The sequence below is a fragment of the Adelges cooleyi genome, unplaced genomic scaffold (genome assembly GCF_023614345.1).
Source record: "Adelges cooleyi isolate 19-005CV unplaced genomic scaffold, UGA_ACOO_1.1 ACOO_flye_CR_arks_rails_tigmint_CR_PRNA_108, whole genome shotgun sequence".
Taxonomy (NCBI): domain Eukaryota; kingdom Metazoa; phylum Arthropoda; class Insecta; order Hemiptera; family Adelgidae; genus Adelges; species Adelges cooleyi.
The window spans coordinates 3,663,359-3,691,210 of NW_026095761.1; the positions used below are offsets into that span (position 1 = coordinate 3,663,359).

Consider the following 27,852-nt stretch of genomic DNA (forward strand, 5'->3'; position numbering starts at 1 on the left):
AAAGCCAGTAAAGTGGAGTAGAGTCATTCACAAAAAAACATATTTTATAAAAGGTAAATAATATGTTAAGTAAATGCAATAATTAAATAAATAAAAGTTTATAAAAGGTTATCGTCTAGAGTATTTGTTTTAGCATTGATATGTTATTATAAATGATAGTTAAAAGTCATAGTTCATGAAATTTCATTTAACAGGGAAACATCAATGTTCGGTTGCCCTTTAGCAGTCGTTAATGACAAGTTTGTGATTATACATTTATATTTTCTACACTAGACTACTTATACTACCGTGTACTGTATAGTGGCAGCCCGGTAGAAGGAGAAAAAGAGCTTATCTCACCCGTAAGTCGGTATGCGCAGAACCAGTAACCGGTGTATTCTTTTAAAACGGAGTATATCTAGCTTCGTTAATGATATATCTTAATTAAAAATGTATACATTTATATAAAGTAGGAAATTAAATTTAAATTCATTATACCAAACGTTTTTACTGAAATTTAAACGTACATTTTTCACAGCGATCTGCGCAAAATCCAAAATGATAAATTCTGGGTATGTATGTTTTGTATACAATATATTTTAGTTTCTTCTAAAAAATATTTATTAACTTGTTTTATGCAAAATAATTATAACGAAAGCGAACTAATTATTTTAATTACAATTTTTGTTTAATTATCATACATAATAATCAATATACATTAATATAAATAAGCAATTAGTATAATAATATAGTATATTATATTTTATTACAAGAAATTATATAGTAAACTGTTATTAATTTTATAAGTATATAAATCGATATAGACTTATCACCGAATAATTTAAATTATTATAAATAAAAACAAAAATAGATTTAGATTAGGTAACTAGAAAAATAAATTATATCTGTCTTTAATTCAGTTGTCGACTAATTTTATGCATCTTGTTATTACCTACTATTATTTCTTCATTACTTTATTATATAATAATAAAGTAATTCAATTATATGTAAATACTAAATTATATGTAAATCTATTCGAAAACGAAATTCAAATGATCCAACAGTTAATAATTTTATTTTTAAAGAAGCGTATATATTACATACACTTTTGCCTATGTAGTGTGTATAATATTTTAAGTAGTTTAAGAATACTATAATATTTCTGTAACAACTGTGAATAAGCGTGTAAGTAGATTTTAGTGATTTTACAGGGGAGCGATTTTAAACTTTGACCTGCTGCCATAAATCAGGATTTGATTTGTTTATGATCCTGTTATATTAATAAATACTTTAGAGATATTCAAGTGGTGTCTTTCAAGTTTAAAATCGCTCCCTTGTAAAAATTAAAATCACTGAAATCGACTTATTCACAGTTGTTAGTTGTTACAGGTTTGTTGTCGTGTTATGTGATCTAGTAGATAACCGTTGACAGAGGCGTACTGAGGGGGGTCCGGACCCAATGAGAGAGCAGGATTACCGGCCAAAAATGCTATCCATAATTTAGATCTACATAAAGGGCTTAGCCAGAATTCTACGTAAAAATTGCTCCCAAACGAAATTAAATTCCTTACCAACTGTTCGAAAGAACATGACCTAAGAACGTTTTTGCCAAATTTTCAACTAGATAGCCGCCGTATTGGACGATTAATTACGGATATTGCAAATTACGTTTTTTCCATTTTTTAGCGTAGTGTTAGATTAAACTAATTATCTGAAAACCCTGAGAAAATTCATGGCACTTATTTGCACAAAAAGAAACTTAGATGAATTTTTTTGTTAATTTTTCAGTGGAAATTTCGCAATGAAACAAATTGCGAACATTTTCCCATCACACCTCGCCTGCATCCATAGCCATTGATTAAATACAAATTTAATAATTAATCAATGCTATAGCTAATAATAGAAGCTATCTCACCAAAACGTTATATATTGTAAGCGAAAAACAAATTAATGCAATTGTAAATGCATGATTTCACATGTTTTTAATCGCTTATCGCTGCCACTTTTTAGACGTAAACAAAATCATAAGAAATTGTAAATTTAATCAAATCTTTAGCATGTATTTGTGACGTCAACGTCACTGATACGAAAATGAAAATGCAAGGCCATTGACTGCCCTTTGATGATTTCCCACGAACGAGAGCGAGTGTCAGCATATACAAGCCAATATCAAACGCTACTTTCTCGATATACAACAGCCATATTATAATATATATTTTTAATCAATTTATATTAAATTTTTATAATTAAAATTATAATCGCAATATTCACATTGGACCCCGATTAACTTTTTATACAAGATATCTTAAAAACTAGTTTATACAAACTGCTTATGATAAAAAGTAAAGCTATTTACATATGTAAATATAGTATTTTTCTGTCAGTCGGTGGTGCGTTGTTGGGCCGATGACGCCCGCACCCGCCGCCCTTGCCCTGTGCCCACCGTGTGACGTTCAGCCGTTTGGTCAGCCTTGACATGCTGCTTGAAGTCAAGTTTACGATCGACTGACATCTCAATGGTCTCTCCTACCTTAACTTCTACGCGGTTCCCTGACCTTTTATCTGCGCCTGATCATCACCGCTTCCGTCTTCTCGGCGGCGAGCTGGAGGTCTAACTCGTGGAACTTTGCTGCCACCGCACGCAAAGCCCCATTTGTCCGATCTACACCTCCTCGACCGTCTTGCCGGAGGCGGTGATCAGAGTGTCGTCCGCGAAACCGATTAACGTCGACTGGTCCGGTAGATCGGCTCGCAGCACCGCGTCATACGTTATCTTATCTTATCTAACCGGTATTATTATTATTATTTTTTTTAAGGTGCATAATATATTACATATTTTATGATTGATATAAATTATTAAATTTTGTTGCTAATACAATTATAAAGAAAATTTTGTAATTTTTTTTCCAGAAAATTAAACGGTAAAACTATATTTATAAGTGGAGGAAGCCGTGGAATCGGCAAATCTATTGCGTTAAAAGCGGCCAAGGACGGCGCTAATATTGTCATAGCAGCCAAAACCGGAGTGCCACATCCTAAATTACCCGGGACAGTGTATTCAGTGGCCAAAGAAAGTAATTTGCATTTTAAAGATAGGTTTATTGTACATTATATTGATAAACTGTACAAATGTGTCATATTTTTCGGATATTGTTGTAAAATTTGAAATAGTTTAAAATAACTACAATAATGAATCATACAGTATTTAAATTTTATTGAAAAATTGCCTATACAATGCGCCTTAATAAATGCTAGTGTTAACGAATATTTCGATTTCTAGTAGGATTATATAGTTAGTATAAACTATATCATAACGAAAAATTCACCCTAATTTTATTCCTTTTTGAAATTATAACCTACGTAGTATTGGTTTAATCCACAGTCGAAGAAGCCGGCGGCAAGTGTTTACCATGTGTGGTGGACATCAGAGAGGAAAAGCAAGTTCTAGAAGCTGTTGAAAAAGCCGTCAGTACATTCGGAGGGATAGATATTGTGGTCAACAATGCCAGTGCAATATCTTTGACGGGCACGTTAGACACCGACATGAAGAGATACGATTTGATGAACAACATCAACGCGAGAGGGACATTTTTAGTGTAATCATAATACCAGTTTTTATTTTAACATTGGCATTTTTTTAACCTTAAGGTCAATAAAAAATTTGTGTCATCGCACAGTGATGACACATATCTGAAATCACGGTTTTTAAGGAGTTTTTCATAAGCCATAATTAAGAAGAAAGTGGTTTTAATAAATTTTAACCATGTCAGTTTATTTTTAGGTTAATTTTTTTTTTGAGATTTGGGGGGCATGGAAGCAATGCTCCCCCCGTGTACCCGCTCCTGTTTGGTGTAAGACATTGGCTGGTCCATTTTCAATACTGTAAAATTGTAAGAACTTGTTGGTCTCTTTACTAGCTTATGTTAGAAATAAAATTTTATTTAAAAAAAAAAAATCAGTTTTTTTGTGTATTAATTAAAATTGTTCAATATTAAAACGCAATTTTTTTAATAAAAAGTAAAGTAACCAAAGAACTGGCAAAATATTTTCAGAATCGAAATCGGACTATCCTAAGTAATCAAATTGAGTGTTGTCTGAATGGTGTTTTTTTTTTTTACAAAAATCATCTTTTAGCAGATATTGCTGCTATACTATTCCAATGTCACTTTTTTTCAAGCGACCTAATTTAACTACCTAAGTCAAGAGTGACCTTGAAAGGTCAGCCTTAGGCTTTGGGACAACCCCATACGATTTCCCACGAACAGAAATGTACCACTTTCGGTGAAAATATAACGTTAAACTTTTTTACTGACTTCACCACTTTTTTAAATGTAATAATTGCAGTTTAGCGCGGCTGAATGCTTCTCAATGTTTTAATAATTTTGTTTTCAGATCGAAAGCCTGTCTACCATATTTGAAAAAAAGCAAAAGCCCGCACATTCTCAATCTCAGCCCACCGATAAATTTAAATCCAAATTGGTTCAGAGATCACTGTGCTTACACTATGTCCAAGTACGGGATGTCAATGTGTGTTCTGGGAATGTCTGAAGAGTTTAGGAAGGACAAAATTTGTGTAAACGCATTGTGGCCAAGAACTGGTAATATTGTATAATAAACCTAACAAATTTACATATTTTATCCGAATGATTAACCTGTTAATTTTACCACAATATCGCAGCCATAAGTATTAATCAATGTATCGTACTATCATATATCTCTATTTAACTATAAAAACGTCAATTGATACAATTATGAGGTATAAAATTGTATAATCAGTAAAATACATTTTTCTAATTTAGTCATTCTCGTTTTGGGCAATAGTTAATTGTGATTGAAATTTTTTAGTACCTATATTATATGTGACATAAAACAAATATTATCATCGAAAATTAATAGAACTGGCCATAATTTAAATAAAAATAGGGGTTTTCTAGTTGGCTCATATTTGAAGGAGAAATATTTTTTTTTTACGAGACTACATATAAGATAGAGATAAATGTAATTTTTATAGTTTTTAGGTGAAGAAATATGAATTGCTCATATATTTAAATATGTACCAAAACCGATTTTAGATTTTAAAAAAAACCTTCCATATTATCAAAGAGTTGGTGGTTTATGACGGGAAGTTATACGTAATATATACTATCAGTTATAACTCTCAATCATATTTATAAGTATATCAAAAGACAAAAATGGTACAAAAAAAAAAAAGAGTAAAAATTCTGCTAATGTATTGTTTACTATATTTATTTAAGTATTCTAAACACGTTCGAAATACGAGTAAAACTAATTCTACATGGTCTAACTCGTACACAGATAATTTAGTTTATTTTTTAAGTACTTTATTTTCGAGTAGGTATCTATTTTTAAAATAATATGTGATTTGCATTTTGTATGTATTTAAATAAATACATACTTAGCCAGTAATTGTGTATTTTTTAGTTGGAAGTTCATTAGTATTTTAATAGTGTTTTTTTTATTATTGCTTACCTATGTGTGTATTTATTAGTTTAAACATACTAAAGGTTACGTATTCGTTCCTTTCATGCGTATATTAACATTATGCATAAAACTAATGTTAATTTTTAATTAAAAATAACAAAGACCAGACATTTTGTATAGTTTCGCATGTAACGTACATAAGTTAAATTTATTTTATTTTACTTTGTGGCGAAAATGAAAAGCCATATTATATGTGCAGATATTATAATAATAATACCTGCAAATTAAATTAAAAAAGAGAAAATATAATATATCTAAATTAAAAAAAGCCAGTACAGTGGGGTCGGGGCATAGTGGGGACGGAGAGGTCACAGGTCTACAGATTTTATTATAACTGAAAGTGATAAAATCACTTTTAAATAAACGCTTCGATGCGAATCTGTGGATAGTATGTTTAAATCAGTTATAGCTGTTATACATTTCTCTATAATTTTGAGTTTTCTTACGCCACTGTATTTTCCACCTACATTGACTTACATTATCATTGCGATAAAAATTTGTTAAAATAGTAATAATATTATGTATTTTGCGTTAATTGTTATTTTTGTTCTGTCTTATTGTAGCCATTAACACTGCAGCTGTGGAAATGCTATCGGGCGTAGAAGAAGCGAAAAAGTTTTCTCGCAAAGCAGAAATAGTGGCCGATGCGGCTTATACGATTTTAACGAAATCGTTTGACGATAATTGGACTGGTAGATTTTTCATAGACGATGAGGTATTGACAGAAGAAGGTGTCTCGGATATTGATCAATATTTATGCGATCCGAGTAAGTATATTCTATATGAAGTTACCTATTTATATATATATATATATATACTTACTATTGTATTTTCATTTACGGGACCACCAAAAATATTGAATGGAACAAGAAAGAGGTTATCCTAGGGGAAAAACCTATGTGGAAATTCATATTAACAAAAATCTTTTTTTTTCAGCATGTGCCGATAACCTTATGATGGATTTCTTTTTGGGAGATGTTCCACACGACGGTTTCAATCAAGGGAAAGAATTGGCAAAAAAGCAGGCTCGAGAATCAAAAAAATAAAAACATCAAGAAACTTATGAACGATTAAATAGCCATACAAGATTTTCGATATTATTGAATAAAGACAATTAAAATATATTATTTACAGTTTACTATTGGGGACTAATTATAACTATAATTATAATATAATATTATTATTATAATTATTGATGTTTTAAATCTCAACAAGAAAGCCATTTAATTTGTTGTATATAGTGTTACACAACTTATACTGGAGACAAGTAGTGTGGCTGTACTAAAATGATTACGTTATAAAGTACAATAATAATTAATAAGTATTACATTATCGACAAAAATCATGTAATTTTTATGAGTTTATTATTTATCTTATTAGACAAATAATATGAACAAAAAAAAGTTTTTACTTATTAGCAGCACCATATCGAAGCAAATGTTTTTGAAGTTCTTAGTCTGGGAACATTATTTATGACACTTTGATACTGCCTTAAATTATACTTTTATAAAGCCGATTGACGATTTATATTAGGCAAAATAAGTCTCTAGTTTCCATCTTTATTTTTGTGGAGGTTTATAAACAGAATTGAAAAACTACTCATGTAGTATTATTACTATATCGATGAGCGTAATGTAACATTTGAAAAGACTTAAGGCAAATATAATCAGACTTTGACTTAAAATCTGTCCAAACAACCTATCTTTTTTGTCTACTCATAATGTCTGCTACTTTAGTCTACATTAAATGCTTACTCAGCAAGTCGATGGTCCAAATTAAAATAGTAGAACCTTAGTCTTGAAGTACTCTTAATGGAGAGATTCATCAATCGAGCCATCAAAGATAATTGAATTTACACCTTTGAACTTAAGTTGTAAAAAAAAAAATTTAAACCAACAACAATTCACTATTTTATATAATAGTAACAGCAATATTTTGTATAGTATTTGGTTTGATTAGAAATAAAAAACATTTTTACTGAGAATATAAAAATTATGTTTCATTATTTGTTCTAAACAACGGTCGTACAGCTCGTAAAAAGTTATCGTGGAATTGCTGATTAGAGAACCTATTGACTGATCCTCTCGCGGCTTTTTGTAATGACAGTTTTTGCTCATCCGTTAAAAGTAGAGCTTTGTGGATGGCGTGTGCGTATTCTATTTCGTTTGTAGCCAAAAATCCATTTTGGCCAGCACCGTCTTCTATAATGATGTCCATGAGTGGACCACCCGATCGGTGTGCTATCATTATCAGACCAGCTGCCATACATTCTACTATACCGATACCGAAGTGCTCATTCCACATTGCATGTAAACCTATTAGACCTGATTAAAAATAAAAAATTACATTAAATTATCAATCACAGTATTAGATTACAATCAAAATCAATTACCTTCAGCTAACTCGTGTTTCAACTCTTCGTAGCTAATATTGACTTTAAACTTGACGTTATTTTCTAAAGACAGGTGTTTACATAAATCCATCATGTCGTGCACTCTTTCTTCATCTTCTCGATTCCTGGTCGATCCGATAAACACTAGTTCTATATTCTCCCAGGTTTGTTCATTTACTATTTGTCTTAGATGATACATAGCTTTAAGTTGTAAAGGATGATCTTTTTCTGGTCTAAACTGTGCCAAACTTATAATTTTCACAGATTTTTTCTTAGGCCTTTCCAAGGGTATGCTTTGTAAATCAGACGTGTCGCAAGGTGGGTATACCTTATATGTACTCAGAGGACGATTCCAAAGTGAATTAATATGTTCTTCGGTCCACGATCCGTTCACCATTATAGAGTCCGCAAACCGACCTTGCTGGCCGTATAGATTAGCAAAAAGCCGGTAGTATAGGAGTTTTACCGTCGATATTGTTTTGTTTTTCCCTTTTTGTCGTATGACTTTGTTTATCATATCCGAACTTATAGTCGGGTAATGAATATAACAGCTGACTTTACAACCGGCTAAGAATTGAAACAATGGCAATGTGAACGCATATCCCATTGTGTCTATGTAAATGTCAGGTTGGAATAAGTTCAAAGCTTCGAAACCTAAAATTATAGAGCCGAGACTTTGCCCTAATAGAGTAAAATAAGGGTAATTCTTGGCTTCCACCCAATATCTTTTGTGTAAATATATAAATTCTAAATTGTCAGGTACATTAATGTTGAATCTCAGCTTTGCCCGTTTGATAATTTCACTCGGTGATGCGTCTAAGTCGCCAGTATAAACTACAATTCTTACTTTGGGATAGACAGCACTGATAGCGCTGACAGCGCACCAGAGGACACGTTCACCGCCGCCACCTGCGTTACAGTATGGATGAAAAAACGCTATGCTAAATTGAGTCGCATGTTTATTCTTTTTCTTAGTGTAATGCCATCTCAATGCTAATATGAGCACAAAAAGTAAAACGCAAAGAACAATGAACAAAATGTAAGAACGCCACAATAATTGGAAGTACATTATTTTAAAAAAAATTTAGTTATAACGTTATGGTAATTTCATTTTCCTAGATTATGTGAATTCCGTTTGCCGCAGGTTGTTACTGTTAACATTTACTACACTTCAATGTAGGGTATTTACTGTATGTTCTTACTGCAGAAATTCTATCGTTTAAAACTTAATAGGTACTTTGCACACTTTAATTAAATAAACCAACAACACTAAATCTAAAAATAAAATGAAAACATGTAAGTCGATAATAATTAAATTATCTTATCAATAACCACTGCAGTCCATACGGAAAATCGTTATCACAAATTGCTAGTTTCACACACGTACAGAAAAAAAAAAGTTCGCAACAGAAAATTATTGTTTCCAACAAGTTAACGTTGTGTTCGAAGTTAATCGACTTCAGCGCTCAGGGGTTATCAGTTTATTTGATGATAGAACAGAAAACATTTTGTTAGATGTTTCCAATATTTTGCTCTGCTGGTACACTTCTTTGACTGCGCATGCGCCGAAAGTTTACAACACAATGCTGGAACAAAGCTAATGTCTACCTATTATAAAATTAAAAATAATTTATTAATTTTTGCAAGCTTAAACGATCCAGCCATAAATCTCAAAAAATAAAGTTCATAACTCATAAGGTGGATGGGGTAGGATGCAGAGGAAGTAAACTAAAATATGTGGCCTATGTGTTAGTCGGCGATTCAAAATATCAAGTCCATTTTTTTCTAACTTTTGTAATATTTTACCACACAATTGGTAGTTTTCCAAGGGCTTGTTAATAAATTATCACATACATATTTAAGTCTATAACAGATAACTTGGACATAACAGTGCAGCTGTGATCTCTCGTAAGTCGTAATAGTGCAACAACGTTACAAAGGCTAGATTTTATTCACAAGATTAATTACTTATACTTGTTTATTATATTCAGGATTTTAAATATTAAGTTACATAACAAATAAATAACAAGAAAATTTTAATTACATTAATTATAAATATAAATATATATTATAAAGATTATAGAATAGTTTTAAATAAAATATAAATTAAAAAAAATATAATAAGTACATAAACTATAAAATGTTATTTATTTTTATACATCACAGAAATAGAAGAATTTTCACATCCTTTGATCATACACGACCTAAAAATAAACTAGAATTAGTTGCACAATAGAATGTAAAAATATTTAAAAATATGTATATTAATTTAAGTACAAGGTTAGGTAGTACGATTTTTTTTCTCGTATAATACTTTAATAATTGTATTTACTTATTATCAGATTTCAACAAAATAGTTGGATAAGGTTCTGCTTCATCCAATTTTGATATATGACTGGCAATGTAAGATATAAGACCACTTGCATCTGATTTTACTTCGCCAGATGCTAAAATTTACATTATAAAAAAGTTTAGTAGATAGTTAATATTTGTAAATGTGTAACAACATCAATAATATTAAGGTTGTGAGCGTTTAACTTACAAAAAATGCAGAGACCTCTGTTGTCGGAAACTAAAACACCTGCGACGTTTTGCTCAGATTGCCTAAAAATGACCAATTTTATTTAATTATATTTATTGAATCAGAAATCTGCAGACTCCTCTTATTCATAATTAATAACTAAATAAAAGCTAGGAATTATCTTTGTACAAGTATGTCAGCTCTCGTGTGTGACTTGGCCGTCGCACCACCTACCAGTCAGAGCAGCAACACAATTTTTGTTTTTTAAGATGCTTTACAGATTTTACATATAACTAATTTCAGGAAGGGTCAAAAAATTTAAAGTCAAACAATTATGATAGTATTTTAGTGGCACTGCATCCGTCTCAAGCACAACATACCTATATGCTTGTGCAACAATAATTTTCTAAATTTAAATGTCATGGCTGCAAAGTAAATTTATACCTACACCTATATTTTTAATTCAATAAAGGACTTAATATCACACTCACTATATTTTATCCGAGTTTTTTAACTATTAGAATTAATCAAATTAATCAAGGCAGACTGTGCGTTTTACATTTTATCGGCTTGGTTTTTAGTATAATATTTCAGGCTTTACATTATTATTGTTATTATATGGCACTTAAAACGTTATTGATTTTAAGTCCTCAAGTATCAAAAACCATAAAAATAAAAAACTATTCCCCTGCACCATAAATTTTGTAATATCGATGGTCAGATAACCAACTATACTCGATTCAAAATAAGAAGCGACATCGGCAGCTACCTGAAAACCGGTTTTTTACGTTGCTTTCAGATAGCCGACGAGGTCGCTTCTTAATTTGAAGAGAGTATAGTAATCGGATTGTAACGTGCCTGCTTATTTAGTTGTTTGTACGTATATCTTACAATTTCGATACTTCTTCCATTAGAGAATGTTCCATTTTATTGGTTGTTTTTACTTTACTATTTTGTTGAATGATGTAAATAGTAAATAGGTAAGAAGAAACTGATATTTATTTAAAGTTTTAACATTTATGAACTCTATACAATTTACTTATTAGTATTTAGTTTAGTCTTTAAATAGTTTATATTAATGACTGCTCATTGTCATAAAATTGCCGAATTGTTATCATAATTATAATTAATAATAATGATAACCATGACAAAATAAATAGGTATGTTGGCGATTTGTGGTAGCTACGTAATGGCCATTGGTTTTCACCGGGCGGCCGTGTATTTCTTACAGGACACAACAGTCGGCAGCCATATTGTAAAAAGTTGCCGACATACCTAGTTACTATGTCACGATTATAATCACAAAATATTAGGAAACCGAAATTATCAACTGTTGAATTTGTTAGTTGAGCGTTTTTTTTTAAATTGGACGATATTTAAATAATATATAGTATTAATAGTTATTACATTTTTATTTAATGATATATAAATATAAATCACAGTACCTGTAATACTCGCGATAACTGTTAGCAAAAAAATCTGTTATCACAGTTGAAAAAATGTATAATATTGTATTGTTTTGACTTAGTAGGTCAATCGACATACTATCTCACCTGGAATCGACGTTGCGTTGTGCACAGAATAAATTATTCTGTAGTTGTGTTGGCTGTTGCCCTTCGTTTTGATAGCAAAACATGACTAATTACAATAGGTATTAGGTTTCCTTATTTCAACCTGATCTGATTTCAATTCAGGAAGTCAATAACAACAGACAACAGTGTTCTTGAATCATTATTGAACTCTTATAACCAGTTATTAGTTTATCTCACTAGAACTTTTAATTAGAACTTTTGTTAACAGAAAATCGTTTCAAAATTGATCGCCTATAATGTTAAACACAGGGTATAACCGTTTTATTTTTAATTAGTAAATTTGTATTTTTAAAATTAAAATACTATTATTTACATATTTAGGAAACTATCCGGATTAACTATATTCATAACAGGAGGAAGTCGGGGAATAGGTAAAGCTATAGCCATAAAAGCAGCTAGGGACGGCGCAAACATCGTTATAGCTGCAAAAACAGCTGAACCACATCCAAAACTGCCAGGAACTATTTATACAGCAGCTAAGGAAGGTAATTAATATATTTAACTATTCTAATTTGTTATAAAAAGTATCAAATGTAGGTGATTAAAATTAAAAAATCATTAAAATTATGTTTAAATAGAAAATAACATTTTTTTTCTCTTGTTTACAATTTTTCTTATTGAAAAATAAAAAAAAATTATAAAAATTAAATGTTTGGGTAAAAAAAAATGTATACATTTAGAATTAACAATTTATAAAATGTTATACTGTTTCTGGCATAATTTTCGTGGAAGTATAACATTCTAACAAATAATAGTTTATAGGTGGCTTATATGTGGTTTTCAGAATTATACAGCTCGCAATAGAAGTCCGCATTTAATGTTTTCATTCATATGTCTGTAAAATAACCAATTGTACTTTTTCTTTCTTTCTTTTGATACTGTCTGTACTACGCTATCAAGTCTATTTATTTGTTAATAATACTATTTATATATATATAGGATAAATGCCTATACTTGTATATGTATTATATTATATACAAAACTAGAATCTTTACTCTACTCCATCACAAGCTTATGCCTTTTTAACCTCGATAAAAAAAAAACTAGTATAATTATATATTTTTTATTATTTTATGTCTACATAAAATTTGTTTTATAAAATGTTAATTTTATTCACACCTTTTAAGACATATTGTAAAACCATTTGCTTTTGTGTGATACCAATCTAGAACCAAGAGAATATTTGACAATGATAAAATGTGATCAGTATTAAAATAAACTTGTTGTTAAAACAAAAAATTCTAATGTTGCTATTTTCTGATTTCGTCTTGTTCAAAGTCCAATGTCTATAAATAATTACTTGATAATGATATTATTGTCAATAATGATTTAGTATTGTATTTTAAAATATACATATAGGTGTAATTAATGTTATTATTATTTCTCAGCTATACTGTTTAATTACTTATGTAGTTTTGTAAAGAAAAAAAAACATGATTTACAGTTATTACAATCATTAGTTGTTTGTTTAAAAAATGTGTTAATTTATTACAATATAGGTAGTATAATATATATTTTGTTACAACTTTTTTTTTAGTTGAAGAAGCGGGTGGAAAATGTTTACCGTGCGTAGTAGATGTTAGAGAAGAGGGACAGATTGTGGATGCCGTTAATAAGGCGGTTAACAAATTTGGAGGAATCGATATTGTTGTGAACAATGCTAGCGCAATATCATTGACTGGCACCCTTGAAACCGATATGAAAAGATACGACCTCATGCATAACATTAATACAAGAGGAACATTTTTAGTGTAACAGATGATTTGTTTTAAAAATTTATATATATTATGTATTCTTTTTTTTCGTATTATATAATCATATATATTAAAACTATTTTATAGGTCGAAATTATGTATACCCTATTTAAAAAAGAGCAAACACGCTCATATTTTGAATCTTAGTCCACCATTAAATTTGAACCCGGTTTGGTTTCAAAATCATGTTGCGTACACTATGGCAAAGTACGGCATGTCAATGTGTGTCTTGGGCATGTCTCAAGAACTCAAACAATACAATATTGCTGTTAATGCGTTGTGGCCAAGAACTGGTAATGAATTACTTATTAAATAATAATATAGGTAGCTATAAATTATAAATAATTAAAAACTATTTATTTTTATTTTCAAAAAAATTACTAATTAGGAATTAATATTAAAAAAGTATAAAAACCCCTAACTAATATTAATGATAATATTAGTATAGGTTTTATTGTTACTAAACATCAATTTTATGATATTAAATTAGATAATATTTTTATTTTGGGTCAATCAAATAGAAACGAAGAGTGACTTTGTCAAATGATCCAAGTGCTAAAGGATGTAAATTTAATTTTATAATTTGTTTTGCATATTTTCTTACACTACTGAAATATTTCTTTTAATCTGTAAAGTACAAATCAAATTAATAAAACTACACTAAATTATTTAGTACTTGGAATGTCTAAACAAATTCACAATTGGCAAACTATAATTATTTCCTATTGGCACAAACTCAAATCTATTTTTTTATTTTATATGTGTACATAAGCTAAGTGCTTTGGTAAATCCTTGTTGTATAATGTATCATCCTTATTATATGTATGTTGTCGGCTGTAATAAGATTATGTCCCCCCCCCCCATTTTTGTTTATAGGAATCTCCTTTCTTTAGATTTTCTGTCTTTTCCAAATCTATATTTTATTATCTACTCCTTTACTGGAATATATTCAGAAAATTGTTTTACTATTTTTAATGCCCGTTACTTATTTTCGAAATGTATTAATCGAATTTTTAAGTTACTTAGTAATTTTTATGTTAAATTTTTAGAACCATTCATTGATTAAAAATAGAATGCAGTTTTAAAATTTTAAGTAGACGAGTGCAACTCATTTAATATTGTTTCGTTTGGTTATAGCAATTTACTCTGCTGCCTTAGAAATGTTGTCTGGTCCGGATTCGTCTAGACAAGTTTCTCGTAAACCGGAAATTGTTGCTGATGCTGCTTATGCAATATTGTGTAGATCGGTAGAAAGGTGTACAGGGCAATTTTTAGTTGACGACGATGTACTACGAGAAGAAGGTGTTACTGATATGGAGCAATATCTAAATGACCCGAGTTAGTACCAAATTGCTGATTGTTATTTTAACTGATTGAAGATATTTACACAATAAATTTGTGTGTATTTTATTTCAGATTACAAAGGAGATTTAATGCCAGACTTCTTTTTGGATGGGATTTTACCTCATGACGGTTTTACCCAAGGCCAAGTTCAAAGTAAAAAAACCAATGGAGCTGAAGATACAATCGAAAAAATATTTACTAAAATCAACACTCATTTGACTCCCGAAGTAGCTAAAGGAACGAATGCTTGTTTTTTGTTTGTTGTAAAAGGTACTACTTATTAAGTAACTATTACAGTAACAATAGGGAAATCGCTTTAAAAAAAAAATTGAATTTTTGTACGAGATAAAATGTTTTTTTTGAAAAGGTTTGTTGGTCTTGCTTTTTTAAAAAATGTATAGCTTAAAAAAAAAAATTGTTTTATAAACAATAAAAAAAAACATAAGTTACTTCCCAATTGTTACTAAGTACTAAAAAAAAAAATCCAAGTCAATACTGTTTTAACTTACTAAAAATATGTTTTTTTAAATTTAACTGTAAATAATAATAATTTAAGTAAGAAAAATTAGTAAGAATATTATTTTTTTAAAAATGTCTAGGAGATGAAGATAGAACATACTATGTAGATTTAACTGGAAATGGAGAAGCTGGCAAAGGAAAACCTTCAACAAAACCAGATGCTACTTTGACGATGGAAGCCGATAAACTGGAAGAACTATTTGATGGTTAGTTGATTTTAATGATGAAAACTTTGTGTTTTTAAACTTTTTTTGTCAAAAAATATGATTGATAATGATTATTAATATATGTTAATAGGAAAGCTCAAAGCGGCTGACGCTTATATGTCGGGTAAACTGAAAATAGGCGGCAGTTTAATGAAGGCAATGAAGTTGGAGAAACTTATGAAGTTATTGAAAGCCAAATACTAAAAACCAGTACATAAAATTGGAATTATGTCATGTGAAAAATTGTTTAAATATTTTGTCAGTGCATTGCGTTTTTTGTTGAAAATATTTATAAGCAAGGTATTACTGGTTAGTAGTAACTTAATAAAATAAATTGTTCTAAACTAGAGATTCATACAACAAATAGTAGGTATTAGTTATATATTTTATTAAAATTATTATTGTTTATTATTTCATAAAGCTCTATTTAGAATAAATATTTTTGTCTAACCTTATTTTTTTACTAACATAATATTGTACTCATATACTTAAGACTGAGCATATATTGTAATCATGTTTTAAATTTTTTTATCAAATGTATTATGAATAATAATACATAATGGTATATGATAAAATAAAATATTTTTAATTTTGTTGTTCACTTGTACTTTTTAAGTATTTAAATTCTTATGATATTCGTTACTCAGTTTTAGTTGTACAATTTTTAGAATTAACAACAAATTTTAATGTCGGCTTGGATTTTTTTCAGACACTCGAGCACTCCTCCTTGGCCATGCATAAAAGGTCTTTGTGTTTTATTAGCGGCACAGAGTATAGCCAAATCGTACACTTTAGTGCCTATTTCCAAGTCCCAATTTCCAGCGCGTTTATCCAGCAAATCTTTAACTGGGCACTCAATATCGTATATATGAGTTAACTAGAGCAAAAAAAATATGTATATATATTGAAATATTGACGTATAGTTAAGAAACTAAATATTAATCATAAATTCACTCACCAAATCACAACCCGTGCGAGATGTATCATAAGGCGCTAAGCCTGTCAATAGCTCTAACAAGACCACTGCAAAACTAAATACGTCCATTTTCACAGAAATGTCTCCTCTGAAGGCTTCGGGTGACATATAAGCAGATGTACCCGAAACTACCGATGTCATAGTATGGTCTCCGATACGCGTCAACCCAAAGTCGCCAATCTTAAAAACAAACAATTCTCTATTAATATTGGTCGTGCTATCGTTGGTTAAATGTTATGTACTTTTGCAACAAATTTATCGTCGAGAAGAATATTAGCAGTCTTTATGTCTCTATGTATAATTGGATTTTCAAATGCCGTATGCAAATAAACTAGACCATTAGCTACGTCTAATCCGAGCTTCATTCTAAGAATCCAATTTAATGGTGATTTATCATTCTATTACAAGTATTGTATTAAAACAGTTAACAAGGGTTGTTGAAAATTGTTTTTTTTTTTTAAATACGTACTAGACATTTAAGGCAATCAAGTAACGATCCATTTTCCATGTATTCGTATATAACGCATGGTTGTTCATCGTATGATATAGCTAGCAGTGGAAGTAAATTTTCGTGTTTACATTTTATTACTATATCAATTTCGTTCAAATACTGTTCGAAATCTTTGTCCTCGAACACTTTATCCATTTTCTTTATAGCCACAATACAGTTGTTTAATGTTGCTTTATACACCTTGCCGAAACCTCCAGCGCCAATCAAATGCAAATCAGAAAATCCATTTGTCGCGCTATTTAAATAACAATAGGGTAATTCAATCTCACCAAATCTAAAATCACAAAAAAAATTATACAATTTTACATATTATGAACAAACAACGTATTTCATAGTTAATAAAAAACTACCTATTTTTATTGTTTAATGTAGTAGAAAAATTTGTGTCCAATTGATCAGCACAAAAGGTAGATTTAAAGTCTTCGCTGTTAGAAGGACTGGTGTGGTTATCATTTATCGTAACATCTATTGGGGCTAGGGGTCCATCTTTTGGTCTTTCAGGAGGTCGTCCTAATGAAATCACATGCAAATTTGAAATCAATTAAAACATTCAAATTTATATAAAATACCATTTAGGATTTTGGAAGATACATATTCGGCTGCTCGTAGAAGTTTTGCTTTGACCAAGAATTCCAATAGAAACTTTAGGTTTGGTCGGATTCTACCGCTTGTGCTCCATTCTTCCAGGAATATTTCACTGCATGATCGTCTTTGAGTGTGACCAGCTGTTTCTATCCGGCTAGATATGTACATCATAATAGATACATGACAATTTGACAACTTAATAAAGAAAACCTGTTAAACTATTTAAAAATATTCACTAGAACAAGACTTAATCAATGACTTACTTAATATGATCGATTGAATACTTGAGGCTATTGGATGGATCACAATCGAATGTCACTACAGACATGAGTTGCTTCCACCCATCGTTTGTGTCCAATAAATTAATCAGCTCGTATCTAACGGCTATGTCCATTTTTCGTACTTCCAATAATTCATCCATGGTTAGTCAAATGGACTATTCCACCGTATTTGTTTACAGAAAGTTCGTATTTGACGATTTCTGCTGGTTTTTTAATAATATAAAAATCATTATTAGATTTTTAAAATTCAACGTTAGTTGGAGGAATAATTGTTCACAGGAGCAGCAGAAATCTAACTGTTTTTGAAAGACTATTACCAACGACTGTATAAGTATAATATTTTTTTCAAGAATCCTTAAAACTAAATAAGTATCCGAACATCGCCGTCGTCGAACTAATGGGACTTGGGAGTAAAAAAATAATAGTTGGTTTTATTAAATTTATTTATGTTAATACTCCCTACTCTTTAGATCCTAAAGATTATTAAAGAATAAAGTAGAAAGTCCCATCCGGATAGGTGATTCATACACCAGAACCCGGAAATCGGGAACGGAATCCCGAAACTATAGGAATTAAGATAACACGGAACACCTGTCACCACACATCACACGTGTCTAAGTGCCAAAATTTGTGATAACAATGAAAGAACAGTTAAATTCTTCAATTATTATTCCTCAGTTGGCTACTCTAATATCCAGTTTCCGATGTTCTATTATCACAAGAGATAGAGTGATAACGCCGCTACCGACTTTCTTCATGTAGATTGTAGGGGCCGTCGGGGGCCAATGTATTAGATTATAATTTTTGATCTCGGTCTATCCACGTAGAGCAATTATGTAACTCCGCCGATGCTGCTGTTGTACCTATTACATTATTCAAATTAATTAGTTTCGAGCCAATGGCAATTAACGGATATTTGTCATATAATTAAACACTTCAAACATGCTCTGTAATAGTCGTTAAATGAATTATAAACTGTAGCAACAGCTGTTAAATTAGATATATTTTTTATTTATTGAATCAAGTGGTTTTTTTTATCTGTGATTAGATTTTTTTTATGATGGCTCTAAAAAAAGTCAGAGGTAACATCGAAAGGATGTTCGACAAAAATCTTACCGATCTCGTGCGTGGTATTCGTAATAGCAAGGAAAATGAGGTGAGCGCCAAATAATTTAAACTTAAATTTAGAAGAAAAATTGTCTTAAACTAGTAAAAAAAATTAAATTATTACTATTCTTAAAACGTGTTAAAAACAAAAAAATACAGTTCAACATGTTTGTCAAATTTCAAATGTAAAAAAGCTTCTTTGGAGCTCTTGATCATCTTCGGCTTTATAAAATTTCAGCATGTCAAGCGTTTGGCATTTTCCAATCTTCAATTATTACCTATTTAGTGTTCTTTTAAGTGTGATTGATATATTGAGAAATATTCATCAAGCTAACAAACTGTTAAATTTATCATTTTTTTTACATATCGTAAATCATATCCCAACCATAACCTTTCTTTTATCAAAACTTATTTCATTAAAAAAAGTTGGTGAATAACATAAATAATGTTTATTTTAAAGCTTTAATACCTGTGGACATATTTTTAGGGTATATTATATCCAACCTACATAATAAATTAGCCTATTATTATTGTAAAGAAAATATACGAGTATATGTCTATGACCTAGCATAAACTATTATACTTAGTCGGGTAACAAAAGTGCGGTTTAACACTTGGTATTAGAGTCATTGAGTTTGATTAGCGCACATCAAAACAGATGACCACCCCTGCATCACGAATATCTTGCTTCCTCGGGGATCCTGAAAACTATAATAAATGGAAAAACATGTACATATGTATGAGTTTTAATTTATTTACAAATAAGTTTAGCATCGAAACTAAAATTTGCATGAAGTATGTACTAATATTTTACGGACAATTTTGTTTGGTTATAGGCGAAATATATTGCACAGTGTATGGAAGAAATTAAACAAGAATTACGACAAGAAAATATCGCAGTCAAGGCAACAGCCGTGGCCAAACTTACATATGTATTCAATTTGATATATTATATATACAAATACCTTTTCGGTTTTGCACCAAAGCTAAAATTAGATCAAAGTTTTATAGATTTATCATAATTTGTTTTATTCGCAGCTACAAATGTTGGGCTACGATATCAGCTGGGCCGGTTTCAACGTTATTGAAGTGATGAGTTCGTCAAAGTTTACATACAAAAGAATTGGGTATTTAGCGTCATCGCAGAGCTTCCATAGTGATACAGATGTACGTAATTAAAATTTTACTTTATCGTCTAAGCGCACTGTACAAAAAAAAGGCACATTTTAACACATTGACCGATGAAATGTGATGTTTTTTTTTGTAAGGAGCGTAAATTTAATGAATGAAATTAATCAATAACATTTTTTAAAATTTTAGTTGTTAATGTTGACGACAAATATGATACGTAAAGATTTGAACAGTCAAAATCAATATGATGCTGGTGTTGCCCTTTCCGCATTGGCATGTTTCATAAGTCCTGATCTGGCAAGAGACTTGGCCAATGACATCATGACATTGGTTTGTTATTATACTTAAAAACTACTTTTGAAGAATAACAATAATAATTATTGTATTTTTATATCTCGTTTGGTACACAGCTGTCTTCGACAAAGCCATATCTCAGAAAAAAGGCTGTGCTCATGATGTACAAAGTATTTCTTCGTTTTCCGGAAGCATTGCGTCCAGCATTTCCTCGTCTTAAAGATAAATTAGAAGATATGGACTGTGGTGTTCAATCGGCCGCCGTCAATGTTGTTTGTGAATTAGCTAGGAAAAATCCTAAAAACTATTTGAGCTTAGCGCCAGTTTTTTTCAAACTAATGACATCATCTACCAACAATTGGATGTTGATAAAAATAATAAAATTGGTAATTAAAATTAATATTTCATCTAGAAAAACTTAAGTAACACTTGTGGTTATGTATAGTAAAGAAATAAAATATTTATAAAAAAACCCTAAATACAAAAAATAATACACTTGCATATACTATTGTTGTAGGAAGTTTTTTCAAATATTTTATGTCTTTATTAATATTTAATATTTATAAATATTTTTTCAATACACTGAAATTGAATCTATTGGAATTATTTTTAGTTTGGTGCGTTGACTCCACTGGAACCACGTCTTGGAAAAAAACTTATAGAACCACTTACTAATCTCATACACAGGTAAGGCGTAACAATAAAGTACTAAAACAAAAATTGTAGTGACCCTACACAAACTAACAACATAAAGCTAAAACCTTCAGTAATAAATAAAATATTTGATTAAAAAAATATAAATATGTATATAAATTACCTACATTTGTTTCTATTTAAGCAATTATTAAAAATAAAAATTTGTAAATTGTGTTTTGCGTATTTTGGTACAAAATAGGCAGAGAGGATTTAAATAATTCAAGACTCAATTCAAATTGAATATTTAAAATATACTAAAACAATGTTCGACGTTGAAAAATAATAATTAATAGTTTGTAATTTTGTTGGCTTCAATTTCTTTTCATTTTTTTTTTTTGATTATAAAATGTAGGAATTTTTTTTTAATCGTTTGATGACATACTATTTATTATGTTTGTAGGCTTAGGACTGATAATAAATTTACTAAAAACAATTCAAATCAAACAAATATTTCTAAAATCGATGGACGTTGTGTAAGAGATACTTCTCAATTTTGGAGATGGTAATATGTTTGCGGGCATTATAAATTATACATGTATCGCTTTATGTGCTATACTATATAGTAGCTAATGCAAAAATTATCAAAGTTTAGGGTCAGCACTTATGTTCAAAACCTTAGTAACAACAAAACATCCTCTTAATAATCTTTAATTTTTTTAGTATTATTCATTATATATAGTTACATTAGTCTACATAATTATCTGTAAAATGTCCTTTGTTACAACTTATAGATAGTTAGAATTATTACTAGCGGTGTTATTAATAATAACTTTGTATTTGCATAACAATTAAAAAAAAAAAGTTGATTTGTATGTAATTTTATAATTTGTAATAATATGTCATTTCCGTTGAGTGAAATTGTTAATTTCATAAAAAAAAACTGTTTGTTTTCGCTTTATGAAATGGCTAAAAATTATTATAAGGGGACACTACACTTGTTAAATTTTTTATAATTTTTTTTTCTCAAACTATTGGTCGGCTATAAACCATCCCATTTTGTAATTGGACAATATTATGTGTACCTAAAACAGTCTATAATATGGTTTTTTTATATATTTATAAAATGTCAAAACTTTAAAACTATAAAATATCTTTAAAATGTTTAAAAAAAAAATTACACAATGTAATTTATAAACTAGGCGGCAAAAGAGAATCAAAATGGAGCCTTTAAAATGACTAATTAAAAAAAGTTTTAGAAATAAAAAACTATACTAAAATAGTGTTCTTATCACTTTAAAAATAGTAATGGTGTATACATAGTTATCCTTATAGATTAATATTACCTTTAAAGTATAGAAACTGGGTATTGTTCCAAATAATTGCTTATTTGAACTTCAATTGATATATTTTTAAAATAACATATGTATATTTTGTTTTAGTACTTCGGCAATGTCTTTGTTATACGAATGCATTAATACTGTAATTGCTGGTAAGTTAAAAAAACAAATATATTATCAAACAAAAAAAAATTTTTGAATTAGCTTTGTCTATTTAGTCTTTGTTATTTATTGTTATTTATTTATGTGCATTTTACAGTGCTTATATCCATATCTTCCGGTATGCCAAATCACAGTGCTTCCATACAAGTAAGATGCTACTTAATTAGCATTAGATTAAATTAATTGACAAATAAATTGGAACTGAATGTTTCTAAATTTGAGTAGAAAATCATATGATCATATGTTCAATACTTAAAACTTTTTAATTTGGTGTTTTATTGCAATATTTTTTTGTTCATTTCAGTTATGCGTCCAAAAATTGAGAATATTAATTGAAGATTCCGACCAAAATTGTAAGTGTAACTTGAAAAGACAAATTGTATTTTATATTTTTAATTTATATATTTCGTTTGATTCCAGTGAAATATTTGGGTTTATTGGCCATGTCTAAAATATTGAAAACTCATCCCAAATCTGTTCAATCGCATAAAGATTTAATTATGGTTTGTTTGGATGATAAAGATGAATCAATTAGACTTCGTGCACTAGACCTACTCTACGGAATGGTATGTGAATTTTTTTTTTTTTTATATAAAATAGCTACGGGTTTTAAAAAAAATGCTCTTGTAGGTTTCCAAAAAAAACTTAATGGAAATAGTAAAAAAACTGATGGTGCACATGGACAAAGCCGAGGGCACCGTGTATCGAGATGAATTGCTTGTTAAAATCATTGATATTTGCTCGCAAGACAACTATCATTTTATAACAAATTTTGAATGGTGAGTTCAAACTAAAATGCTTAAATATTTAATTGTAATCATTTGCTTGAGTTTTTTTTGTTTTTTTAGGTACGTCAGTGTTTTGGTGGAATTAGCTAGAGTAGAAGGTATGAAACATGGCCCGCTTTTGGCAGATCAGATGTTGGATGTCGCTGTTCGAGTCAAAGCTATCAGGCCATTCGCCGTCAGCCAAATGTCGCTACTTTTAAACAACGCTCATATGTTTATGCAACCATCTGGCGGATCAAACATGACTAATGTCTTATATGCCGCAGCGTGGATATGTGGAGAATATGCCAAGTAAGTGGTGTTCAGTTAAAATATAATTAAAAAAAAAATATATATATTTTTTCCCTTTTTTTTTAGTGAGTTGGAAAAACCAGAAGAGACATTATTTTCAATGCTACACAGCAAAGTACATTCATTGCCTGGTCACATTCAGGCGGCTTACGTGCAAAACATAATGAAAGTGTTGTCCGTTATATTGTCCAGAGGTGACAAACAACAGTCCATCAAGGTGTGTATGTGATATGTTTTAAATTAGTTCAAAAAACCAAATAACTATATATAAATTTTTTTTTTTTAATGGTTTAGGTTTGCAAAAGAGTGTCAGATAAATTGGCGCAATACGTTTCGAGTGGTGATCTAGAAGTCCAAGAGCGAGCCAGTGTTGCGTTACAACTGATAAGTTTCATTCATAAGGAATTAGACAGCAGTGACAGTGATGACATATGCGCCCAAGTGGTTTCGTTGTTTAGTGGTGAACTTAATCCAGTCGCGCCTAAAGCCCAGCGCAAAGTGCAAGTCCCAGAAGGGTAGGTAGTCAATGTAATTATTACTTCTTAAAGAAAAATTATAACTTGAAACTTACATACTTATGTAGGTTGGATTTGGACCAATGGATTAATGAGCCTTTGCAGAGTTCTTCGGATAGTGAAGACGACAACCAATACAGTAACCAAGATGATCATTCCAATTTCTTTAATTTGAGCAGCTTCGATAAAAAAGATGATGAAGAATACACTAATAAGACTGTAGAAAACGCAGAACAGGTATGAAGAATAACTTATTACCCAAACCGTACTATATCCAAAGGCAACGAAACCATTAAAACTGGTTTAAATAGAAAAGTTTTTGTAAACAAATTAATGCATATTTATCTTTTACAGACTAGAAAAGCTCGTCTTCAAGAACAAGAAAACAACCCAAATTATTTAAAACTAAATTCAACCAATGATCAGACTTGTGACATTCCCATTGCAACTATAGATCTTCCAACCCCGTTAAATGTATCTGGTTTCATTTCGTCTGATAAGTATTTGAAAGCAAAAAAATTGAAAAAAGATAAGAAAAAGTCGAAAAAAAGAAGAAAAGAAGTCGAAGAAGAAGACGATGATACGCCTGCCATCGAAATGGTAGTAAATAGAGATATTGGTGAGATGCCTGAAGGAGCTGAAGATTCGGATGGGGCATTAGAGACGACAAAAGATGAAAATGATCCGCATGCAGCTCTAGACATTGACTTGGACGTTCCTGTCGAAATTGAAGAGCCGCCCCCGCCCGTTGAAGAAAAAAAGATAAAAAAAAAGAAAAAAGATAAAAAAAAGAAAAGCGAGAAATCAAAAAAATCAAAAAAAGTCATTAATGATGATCAACAATTAATCGAAATCAAACAAGGTTATGAAGAAGCATTGGGTATTTGCACTCCATCTAAAGAAATTGTTCAAGCTGAAGATTTGTCGTTTAATAAATTGGCTATGGATAAATACTTAGTTTTGGTAAATTTCACTGATTAGTATAAAATTATAATCGAATTTAAAAATGTACAATCAAACCTAGGTATTATTTAATAAGCTTTTATATATATATATAAAAAAAAAAAAAAACAAACAATAAATAATTTTTTTATTCCAATACACTGGAAATTATAATTCACATAAAAAAAAATATTAGGTAAAACAGTTTATTTAAAACAGTAAAGTAGAAATGTGTTTAAATAAAACATTATTTTAAATTATAAATATTTCAAACAGTAAATATCATTTAACTCATTATTTTCAAATAATTATTTGTATATAACAAATATTATTTATATAAAATAGAAACAAAATATTGCCTAGGTTGGTGTACAACTAGTGTTGATTGATATTATTTTTTTTTTACTTAGGAGTATAAAATAGATCCAAAGAGTGAATTGGGAAATTTGGCTACTGTATTGTTCCGTATTACAAATTTGAGTAACAATTGTTTGATTAAAAACATTGAATTAGATGTTAATAATTCTACCGCTATTCAATTTATCGATCAAGTCAGTATTATTTGTTTTTGATAAAGGCAATTAATGTGTTTGTTGACTTATATTTTTCTAATTTATTATCAAATTTTTAGAAAAACAAAACATTGTCGTCGTATAAACTGTCGAGTAGCGTACAAACAAGTTCATCTGTTGAGTTTGATTTGTCATTGCGGGTTGAAAATATAACCGTGCCTAACATACTTAGAGGAACGCTCACGTACATGGCTCAAGTACGTAAATTTTAAAATAAATAAATGTCATATTTCGATTTTAATTATAAGTTATATATATATTTTTTTTTTAGATGTTCCAAGAAGAAAGCTTCCATCAAGACAAGCTGGACTGGCGATTGAGGGTGGCCGTTTACGATATGTTCCTCAAAGCACCTCCTAGTGTACCTTTAGTGGAATTGTTGTGCAACGGTCAGTTGATTTTCAAGTCATCTGTCGTGTTGTCCGGTACCAATTTCAATCAGGTTATCAATTGGTTTTCTACAAAGCTTCATCTCGTGCTTGTCGAACGTGTTGGAGAAACTGCATCGCTCTATAGCTCGACCGTATCCAACGAACAACTATGTCTGTTGGTCAAATCCAATGTCAATAATGTGTCTGTCGAGGCGAAATGCACGTCCCAGCAGTTGATTGATAATTTAATTGACGAAATTAAATCCAATTATCAAATTTGATAATAGTAATCGATCAAAATATTATGTATACTCTCATGTAACTGTGTTTTTTTTTTCAACTTGCCGGTACTAAATGTTTTGGTACTATAAAACTAAACACAGTAAGTGGTAAAGCTTTTCATGTCGGCGAATACTAAATGTCTGTTTATAAAAAATTTGTTTATATATTCTTTGTTAAACAACTTAACGGTTGGCATTTATATTTAATTATTTATTATTTTTATTTAATCATTTTTATTTATTTTTTATTTGATAAATAATTGAAAGAATCGTATATTTATATTTAAAATGAAATATATATATATATTTATATAGCAAAAAACAATTTTATAAACTGTTATTATTATATTGTCCATTTTAATGATCATAAATTGGATTTATGTTGCAAAACTAAGAGGTGAGTTTAATTTTTTTGTTTAAATATATATTTAAAAGACATTTTTAAATATAGAATGCGAAGTACCTGAAACTAGAATGTGGAATGAGAGTATTTCGTTGTACCACACTAGGTAAGGCAAAGAACAAAATCGGTCACATAAAAATAAAATAAAAAACTAACAAACTAGAAAATGATTGATATAATGTTGGTAAAGTACATTAATTAACGGTTTGCGTTGTATTTATGTTTGTGAATAACAATATAAAACAAATTAGAACTTTTTTTTTGGAACAAAAACAAGATGTGTTGGATTTTTTTCTGGTCCGAACGTGGCCTCTAGATTTCTTTTAGCAAAAAACAATTTTTAACAATTTTTTTAGTTGTTTACTAGTGTAGAGGCGATTTATAGGAAACTAGTGCTAAAGAAAAATCCCTTGTCAGAATAGGATTGAGTATAAAAAAAAACCTATTAAATGTCTATAACATTTTGTATATTTTTGTTTTAAATAAAAGGTGAAATTTTGAATAATAATTTTAGAACGTAATTGATCGAGTATAAAGAAATGTTCACTTGTTTTAAAATACGGAAACAATAGTATAATATAATATATAATGAATATCTATTATTTAGGAATTGTAGTGATTGTACAATAAATAAATCAATTAATTATTAGGAATTATTATTGGAAGCGAGTATATTATAGTTTTTAAAATATCGTCCAGCCCTAATGATTAACGTTTTTATTTAAATTAATGACACAAATAAACCACATTGATTGATCAGACATATCTGAAATCTGTCAGGATTTTTTATATTATAATATTATAAATAAAATCTATCATGTATTAGAATATGTATTATTTTTACTATATAATCGTTAACT

General features: G+C 29.6%; 5 protein-coding genes across 8 annotated transcripts; 2 read left to right on the top strand and 3 right to left on the bottom strand.

Moving 5' to 3' along the window:
* Positions 1 to 358: 358 nt before the first annotated feature.
* Positions 359 to 16,410, top strand: LOC126846583 (hydroxysteroid dehydrogenase-like protein 2). 2 transcript variants are annotated; one of them, XM_050586194.1, is made up of 8 exons: positions 359 to 551; positions 2,890 to 3,053; positions 3,362 to 3,575; positions 4,372 to 4,577; positions 14,878 to 15,078; positions 15,157 to 15,354; positions 15,684 to 15,809; positions 15,901 to 16,410. In XM_050586194.1, exons 1-8 carry the CDS (start codon positions 538 to 540, stop codon positions 16,011 to 16,013), a joined length of 1,236 nt encoding a protein of 411 aa, XP_050442151.1. In that variant the 5' UTR covers positions 359 to 537; the 3' UTR covers positions 16,014 to 16,410. The 2 variants fall into 2 exon arrangements, with proteins under 2 accessions (XP_050442151.1, XP_050442143.1); XM_050586186.1 differs by lacking the exons at positions 359 to 551; positions 2,890 to 3,053; positions 3,362 to 3,575; positions 4,372 to 4,577 and adding exons at positions 11,857 to 12,236; positions 12,308 to 12,471; positions 13,524 to 13,737; positions 13,828 to 14,033.
* On the bottom strand, positions 7,368 to 9,294 carry LOC126846563 (GDP-Man:Man(3)GlcNAc(2)-PP-Dol alpha-1,2-mannosyltransferase). Its single transcript, XM_050586141.1, has 2 exons — positions 7,874 to 9,294; positions 7,368 to 7,805 (listed from the first exon to the last, which is right to left on the bottom strand). Exons 1-2 carry the CDS (start codon positions 8,940 to 8,942, stop codon positions 7,474 to 7,476), a joined length of 1,401 nt encoding a protein of 466 aa, XP_050442098.1. The 5' UTR covers positions 8,943 to 9,294; the 3' UTR covers positions 7,368 to 7,473.
* Positions 9,938 to 11,510, bottom strand: LOC126846593 (uncharacterized). Its single transcript, XM_050586207.1, has 4 exons — positions 11,286 to 11,510; positions 10,416 to 10,477; positions 10,206 to 10,320; positions 9,938 to 10,077 (listed from the first exon to the last, which is right to left on the bottom strand). Exons 1-4 carry the CDS (start codon positions 11,318 to 11,320, stop codon positions 10,017 to 10,019), a joined length of 273 nt encoding a protein of 90 aa, XP_050442164.1. The 5' UTR covers positions 11,321 to 11,510; the 3' UTR covers positions 9,938 to 10,016.
* Positions 16,375 to 18,791, bottom strand: LOC126846567 (interleukin-1 receptor-associated kinase 4-like). 3 transcript variants are annotated; one of them, XM_050586164.1, is made up of 8 exons: positions 18,480 to 18,791; positions 18,145 to 18,365; positions 17,866 to 18,035; positions 17,647 to 17,806; positions 17,255 to 17,570; positions 17,028 to 17,183; positions 16,768 to 16,965; positions 16,375 to 16,686 (listed from the first exon to the last, which is right to left on the bottom strand). In XM_050586164.1, the coding sequence occupies exons 2-8, from the start codon at positions 18,300 to 18,302 to the stop codon at positions 16,480 to 16,482; spliced, it is 1,365 nt and encodes a 454-aa protein (XP_050442121.1). In that variant the 5' UTR covers positions 18,303 to 18,365; positions 18,480 to 18,791; the 3' UTR covers positions 16,375 to 16,479. The 3 variants fall into 3 exon arrangements, with proteins under 3 accessions (XP_050442121.1, XP_050442112.1, XP_050442129.1); XM_050586155.1 differs by having other exon boundaries at positions 18,145 to 18,791; XM_050586172.1 differs by lacking the exon at positions 18,480 to 18,791 and having other exon boundaries at positions 17,866 to 18,076; positions 18,145 to 18,256.
* Positions 18,792 to 18,912: 121 nt separating this feature from the next.
* LOC126846556 (AP-3 complex subunit delta-1) lies at positions 18,913 to 26,856 on the top strand. Its single transcript, XM_050586128.1, has 19 exons — positions 18,913 to 19,318; positions 20,106 to 20,201; positions 20,308 to 20,436; positions 20,590 to 20,730; positions 20,811 to 21,080; positions 21,308 to 21,381; positions 22,770 to 22,819; positions 22,927 to 22,976; positions 23,134 to 23,182; positions 23,250 to 23,395; positions 23,460 to 23,608; positions 23,678 to 23,908; positions 23,975 to 24,125; positions 24,203 to 24,423; positions 24,492 to 24,660; positions 24,778 to 25,386; positions 25,776 to 25,916; positions 25,997 to 26,134; positions 26,209 to 26,856. Exons 1-19 carry the CDS (start codon positions 19,220 to 19,222, stop codon positions 26,587 to 26,589), a joined length of 3,294 nt encoding a protein of 1,097 aa, XP_050442085.1. The 5' UTR covers positions 18,913 to 19,219; the 3' UTR covers positions 26,590 to 26,856.
* Positions 26,857 to 27,852: the final 996 nt, after the last annotated feature.